The following is a 7,668-nucleotide window of genomic DNA, read 5'->3' on the forward strand; positions in this document are numbered from 1 at the left end:
ACTGTACAAAAAAATCAGCAGGGTTATATGTGTAGTTACTGAGATATTCTTACTCAAAATGGCATGGGTAATGTCAAAATCGTTTTTTGCTTTTCAGTACTTTAAATTGGGATACAAGTATTAGTAGTTATTCCAATGGTAGCATTATGTATGTTTTGTTCATTTTGAAATGTTACACACGTGGACAAAATTGTTGGTACCCCTCAGTTAAAGAAGGAAAAACCCACAATTCTCACTGAAATCACTTGAAACTCACAAAAGTAACAATAGATAAAAATTTATTGAAAATTAAATAATCAAAATCAGCCATCACTTTTGAATTGTTGATTAACATAATTATTTAAAAAAACAAACTAATGAAATAGGGCTGGACAAAAATGATGGTACCCATAACTTAATATTTTGTTGCACAACCTTTTGAGGCAATCACTGCAATTAAACGATTTCTGTATTTGTCAATGAGCGTTCTGCAGCTGTCAACAGGTATTTTGGCCCACTCCTCATGAGCAAACAGCTCCAGTTGTCTCAGGTTTGATGGGTGTCTTCTCCAAATGGCATGTTTCAGCTCCTTCCACATATGTTCAATGGGATTCAGATCTGGGCTCATAGAAGGCCACTTTAGAATAGTCCAACGCTTTTCTCTCAGCCATTCTTGGGTGTTTTTGGCTGTGTGTTTTGGATGGTTGTCCTGTTGGAAGACCCATGACCTGCGACTGAGACCAAGCTTTCTGACACTAGGCAGCACATTTCTCTCCAGAATGCCTTGATAGTCTTCAGATTTCATCGTACCTTGCACACTTTCAAGACACCCTGTGCCAGATGCAGCAAAGCAGCCCCAAAACATTACTGAGCCTCCTCCATGTTTCACCGTAGGGACAGTGTTCTTTTCTTCGTATGCTTGCTTTTTGAGTCTATGAACATAGAGTTGATGTGCCTTACCAAAAAGCTCCAGTTTGGTCTCATCTGTCCAAAGGACATTCTCCCAGAAGCTTTGTGGCTTGTCAACATGCATTTTTGCAAATTCCAGTCTGGCTTTTTTATGAGTTTTTTTCAGCAGTGGTGTCCTCCTTGGTCGTCTCCCACGAAGTCCACTTTGGCTCAAACAATGACGAATGGTGCCATCTGACACTGACGTACCTTGGCCTTGGAGTTCACCTTTAATTTCTTTGGAGGTTGCTCTGGGCTCTTTGGATACAATTCGAACGATCCGTCTCTTCAATTTGTCATCAATTTTCCTCTTGCGGCCACGTCCAGGGAGGTTGGCTACTGTCCCGTGGGTCTTGAACTTCTGAATAATATGAGCCACTGTTGTCACAGGAACTTCAAGCTGTTTAGAGATGGTCGTATAGCCTTTACCTTTAAGATGTTTGTCTATAATTTTTTTTTCGGATGTCCTGGGACAATTCTCTCCTTCGCTTTCTGTTGTCCATGTTCAGTGTGGTACACACCTTTTCACCAAACAGCAGGGTGACTACTTGTCTCCCTTTAAATAGGCAGACTGACTGATTATGAGTTTGGAAACACCTGTGATGTCAATTAAATGACACACCTGAGTTAATCATGTCACTCTGGTCAAATAGTTTTCAATCTTTTATAGAGGTACCATCATTTTTGTCCAGGCCTGTTTCATTAGTTTGTTTTTTTAAATAATTATGTTAATCAACAATTCAAAAGTAATGGCTGTTTTTGATTATTTAATTTTCAATACATTTTTATTTATTGTTACTTTTGTGAGTTTCAAGTGATTTCAGTGAGAATTGTGGGTTTTTCCTTCTTTAACTGAGGGGTACCAACAATTTTGTCCACGTGTGTAGTTGTTAAAGGTGACTACCTTCAAAAAGTGTAATGACATGTTGACACCCATTTGCAATGCATACATGTAATTACAACATACACATACAAATTACATGTACTAACTTGAATTCAGGGAGCTCTGTCGTAGTTCATGGTTGATTAATTTAAAAATAACAACAATAATGTTGAATTTTACAGTATCAGTGCAGTGGGATTAAACATGTTAAATTTAATTGTACAATGTCATGTTACAAGCAAAAGAACCTATAACTAAGTTATAACTTAGGTATACTTAAGTTATACCATTACACTTTTTGAAGGTATTCACCTTTAACAACTAACATTTCAAAAAGAACAAAACATACATAATACTACCATTGGAATGACTACTAATACTTGTATCCCAATTTAAAGTACTGAGAAGCAAAAAGGGATTTTGACATCACCCATGCCATTTTGAGTAAGAATATCTCAGTAACTACAATTATAACCCTGCTGCTTTTTTGTACAGTGATAGAAGACAGATGGAACTGTCTTGCAGTAAAATTTGGGGTCTCTGGTACCTGTCCCACATTGAGATTTTTGCCCCCCAAAATAGCCAATTTAAAATCTCGTCCAACTTTGGGAGCTCATATTTTCCAAACTGAGGTACCTAGAAAGCTCCAGTTTGCTAAGTTATTACACAAGTTTGTGTAGAATGGAACCCAGGGGTGTCAGAACACTTCTGTGCAGTATTTCTAGTACTTTTAAGGTCCCAAACTCCACTTGTGAGTAGGTATCTCTTAATTTTTTAGCATTTTTAGCAAGCCCCCATGGCCTGCAGAGTGTAGGGAAACACCTGGGGATGTTTGTGGGGCACTAGCTACATGCAGAGGCCTTGTTTACCAACTCAAAGGTCTCTGGTATGTCTAGAGGCTGAGAAATAACCACTTAAAGATGCAAAAAACGCTGGCAAGGCTTTTTATAGCCCAAATTCTGAAAATTTCAGACCCCCACAGCTCAGAAACTATTTGAGCTACAGGCCTACAATTTTGCATAGAAAGTACTTTTGTGACTATCTAATGGCATGCAAATTCAGCACTAATTTGAAGATGGTGCGGCAACCACCATCTGGTGAAACTACACGGAATGACCCTACTGAAATAAATGTAGGTCTGACACATGTAGGTCTGACACTGTCCCAATGCAGGAAATCACTTACATTTTTGGCCAAATCTAATTGAAATTAACGATACTGATTGAATATTGTCTGTAATAAATGTCAGTAGAATAATACATTTTAAAAGCTCTGCTCCGTGAGATGCAGTAAAAGCAGTGTAAACGGTCATGGCAGCCAATCAAGACCAAACAGAAAAAGATATTTATATGATTTCTACATCACCAGCTGAATACATGCCACGTTCCAATGGAAACGCAATGCATAGAGTGTGATGCTGTAACTACACAGCTTCATTTAGTGGAATTAATAACATACAGTTCAACAGGTTTACAAATATAACATATTTCCTGAGCTGAGAATCTGTATCACTCAGAGAGAATAGTCAGGAAACATTTTGGTTAAAGGGAGGCAGTACTTCCAGCCAGTTTAAATCTGAGACTCTGAACAGAACCTGCTCCAGGCCAGGCTGGCTCTTTCATGATACTGAAAACTCTGATCTCACTTCTTAGTCCAGTCCTCTGGCCTTGCTGGCCTAGATGCATGGATAGATGGCAGGTTGAGGAAGATCATCTTCCAATTTTTCATGTTTGTCTGTCTTGACAACTAGATAACATATTAGGTTACATAATGTAAACTGTTTTTGTATCAAGTGCTGTTTCTGTCATCAACCTGGCCACGTTTTGGCATATAGAAGCAGAAAAATGAATAAAAACAAAGATCAAGAAAATTATATCTCTTTTGTGGTTGGCTGTTTTGTCTCTGTTTTTCTCTTCAGGTCATCTAACAGACAAGGACCTGATGAACTTCCTGATTCGCTGTAAGAAGAGTCTTTGTCCAAATGGTGTCATCATAATGAAAGACAATATGGCGCGGCAGGGCTGCAAGCTGGACCCTATCGACAGCAGCATCAGCCGCCACCTGGACATCATGAAAATCATCATCAGCAAGGCTGGCCTCGAGGTCCTGGCTGTCGAGAGGCAGGAAGGCTTTCCTGAAGTCATCATGCCTGTCTGGATGATCGCTATGAAGTAGAAATGACATTTCTTTGCATAATTTGAGATTGTTGCTTCCTTTGAAAAATGCAAAAACGAAAATCCAACCGAAAGCTAAATTAGCTTATTCCATTTTTCATAATTTGTGATCATGTCTCTAAGAAACTACAACAACATCACAATAAATTTTCACAATGTCATCCATAGATAAATCCTGAAACAGCAGTGTTGACGGCATGAGGCCTGTTTTATGGAGATAGAAATGTTTTTTTTCTTTTGCTCTGTAATTAAAGGAAATAAAGGTTCACCGGGACAATTAACTTCTACAGCAGCAGGCCCTGTGTCCACATTGCCAGACTGTAGTTCACTGTTAGTCATCCACTTTCAGATATTGTATCAAGACGGTGTCTGTGATTAGTGCCTCAATTTTCAGTGGGGAATATGTTAGTGTCAGAACCGGAACTGGATTTTGACTGCCTGTTTAGTTGCTTCTCCGAGGGTTTTTGAAACATATTATATTTTCAATGTTGCATATAAAAAACAATAATGTGTAATTTTATATTGGATTTAGAAACAATAAATCATATCTGGATATGTTATCTGGATAGTGGCATCTTATCACAGAGCTTTAAAATTACACCTGGAACAAAATAATGAAATTTTAGCGCAACTGATTCTGCCCACATTGTGATCTTGGGGTATCTTAGGTATGAGCAGTGTAAGGGGATAGAGCTTAGACACTCAAGTTCAGACTGTAGTTCCTTTTTAAAAAAGCATCTTGAACAGGAAGAGTCAAGTCAACCTGTTGGCAATGACTGTTACCTTAGAATATGGCCACAGATTGCAATTCCACCAGAACCAGATGTGATCTGTCTGAACTGATTAAAATGTGATTATAATGCATACTATGAGCATTTTTCTCAGTAAGATAAGATATCCAGATACAGATACAGATTGAGATGTTCAGAACAATTGGACAAGAAGTATTAATGCCACCCTTCAATATCGCATGTATTACTGTTGCTCATTTGTGTGTTTGAGGTGTTTAGTAGAGTTTGGTCAGTTGTAAATATTTTTGATTTTGTGTAAGTATGTGTTTTATACTTTTGCTTGTAATATTGCAGTTTAAGAGAAATCCAGTTTTTACATTTGCATCAGTGTAGTGCTTAAATTTAGATTGGAACCGTGTTATTAGGTTAAATTCCATTTTATAGAACAGCGTTAGTACTTGTACTCCCTAAAAAGAAAAACATCAAACTCAGGAGCATATCGTTGTATTTTGATGATTTTTTGTAAAGCTCTTTTCTTATATATTATTTTTCATCCCATGTTCAAAACAAAAGCTAATAGGATTAAAGATGGGAAATCATCGCTGGCTATTACAGTCAAGACTGGAACATAAATGCTGACCAATTTTCTCTAAATATTCCTACAGTGCAGCCCATCCATACCCCTTGGCCAGCCTGCAATCTTCTAGAGAGCTGGCTCACAATGCAAGAGATATTAGAGATTCTCTCAAATCAGTTGGTAATTGTCCTAAGTATTATTACTGTTTTTCTTTTTCCCCAGACTCGCAGTAGAAGCAGCACCTTGTTTCAGGTTAGGGAGTTAGCTGGGCCCCTGACATGAAGGTGGGGGTTGATTATTTCCCGGTTTTGACAGACAGTGCCTCTTTTCTTATCTGTTCTGGTTTCAATTTTGGCATTTCAGATGTTGTCTGCATAAAACACATCCAGGAGTTGCTCAAATATTCGGACTGTGTGCGTCAGTGCTTGGTGGGAGTGGTGTTGAGTTGTTTCTCCCAGAGCTTTTTATGAAAGATTAGCTTGTAACTGAGTAGGCTGGCAATGACAAAATACAAAATCCTTCAAGCATTAAAGGTGTGATGGTGTAAGATGGACTCTGCAGCATGTTTCTCTCATCAAAATCACTATATTAAGATGTGAATAGACCAAACACATTTTCCACATCCCAAATGAATTAAAGATCAAAATGCCCCAAAGTTCAACTTGTAGGTATTTTTTTTCCTCTCCCCCAGCAAATAGCAGCCAAATGTGCTGTCACCTTTTCAGGAGTGGTTAGCATCGCTGACAGTCAAAGCTATCATTTCTAATCCTGCTCAATGTCCACTGCAGCTGCTCGGCAAAAGTTTGAATACATTAGCTAGAGTAACACTAATTTGTCCAGTCATGTCAGCAGTGCTGAGCAGTTTAGCTTGAGTCCAGATTCAGAGTATCAGTGACAGAAGAAAGACAAAGAGCAAAATCAGATGTAGTTGCCAGTACTATGTTCAGGGCAGCATACTATTGAGAATGGTTCGGCTCAAACCCGGAACTGTAACAGTACCAAAAAATAAAAAATCTAAATGTTGGAAATTATAATAAGTGAGTAGTGTCCTCTAATAGCACAACTATTTCATCTGCTTTTGCTTTGAATCCCCAGAACTGTCATATCCACTTTTATCAGTTTATAAAGGCAGCACTAGTGCAAGTATATCATTAAAAAAAAAAAAAAACACAGTCTTGCGTTGGTGACATGTATAAGAATTTGTAGATTTATTGAACCTTTCCTCTCGCACAACCCTCTCAGCAAACTTTATTGTACCCCAACATCTAGCTAGGATGGTTTCAACAAGACAGAGAGAAGGGTAAGTCTAACCTCTTTTCCTTGAGAGAATTTAAGCTGGAGGAATGTGCTTTCTTTTCATCTCCAGTTCTCATAGTAAATCAAGTCACTGAAAAAAAACAGGCCTGAAGATTTTTAGTCAGCTTTATCTTTGGCAGGCTGTTGGGGATTTGAACTCTAAAGGCATGCCATATAGGGTTTGATGGAAAGCATTGCTCAAAACAAGAAAAAAGTATGAACTCTTCCAATCTGGCAATAGCATGAAAGTCATAATGTGTGTTTTGACTATATATATATATATATATATATATATATTTCTCCAAATTTTAAATCTTTGGTTCATCACACAGGATTTCTGTAGGCCGTCGAGTGGGAGAAAGAATGGTTCCTCGGTGTGGGACATCAACTGTCAAACATGGAGGAGGAAGTATCCAGGGTCGGTGACTTGTACAGAGTGAGAGGTTCAGCAAGATAGTGACCCAAAACAGAAGTCCAAGCTATGCAGAACTACCTTAGGAAAAAAGAATAAGATGGTAAGTTTAGAAACATGGAGTGGCAGAACCCTGCGACAGACTGGCGACCTGTCCAGGGTGTCCCCTGCCTTCACCTGAGTCAGCTGGGATAGGATCCAGCACCCCCGCGACCCTAGTGAGGATAAACCGGTGTATAGAGAATGGATGAATGGATGGATGGATGGATGGATGGATGGATGGATGGATGGATGGAGTGGCAGCACAGTTTCCAGACTTAAACCCCATGGAGCTGGTTTGGGATGAACTGGACAGAAGAGTGAAAGTAAAGCAACCTACAAGAACCACACATTTATGGGAACTTCTGCAACAGAGTTGGGAAGAACTTTCTGGAGAATATTTGATTTCCATTGTGGAAAGAATGCCACGAGTGTGTTCAGCTGTTATATCTGCTGAAGGTGGCTACTTTGATGAGTTAAAAATTTGGAATATATTTTGGTTTTTGAATTGACTTTCTTTTTAATTCCTTTGTTTATTTGTTCTATGCTTTCATTTCAAGGTGCAATAAGTGCATAATTTTCAATAAAGACTAGAAAAATTGGGGTGTTCTAAAACTTTTGAGAGGTTG

The 7,668-nt window shown here is 38.5% G+C and overlaps 1 protein-coding gene across 1 annotated transcript in view; it reads left to right on the forward strand.

Annotated features, from left to right (window-relative positions):
- Positions 1-5,936, forward strand: part of ntmt2 (N-terminal Xaa-Pro-Lys N-methyltransferase) — a 34,211-nt gene extending 28,275 nt beyond the window's left edge. The window contains exon 4 of the mRNA XM_022207553.2: positions 3,729-5,936. Coding sequence (XP_022063245.1) covers positions 3,729-3,985 — 257 coding nt within the window. The 3' untranslated portion in view covers positions 3,986-5,936. The remainder of the gene's footprint in view (positions 1-3,728) is intronic.
- The last annotated feature ends 1,732 nt before the right edge of the window (positions 5,937-7,668 follow it).

The sequence above is a fragment of the Acanthochromis polyacanthus genome, chromosome 4 (assembly GCF_021347895.1).
Source record: "Acanthochromis polyacanthus isolate Apoly-LR-REF ecotype Palm Island chromosome 4, KAUST_Apoly_ChrSc, whole genome shotgun sequence".
NCBI lineage: Eukaryota > Metazoa > Chordata > Actinopteri > Pomacentridae > Acanthochromis > Acanthochromis polyacanthus.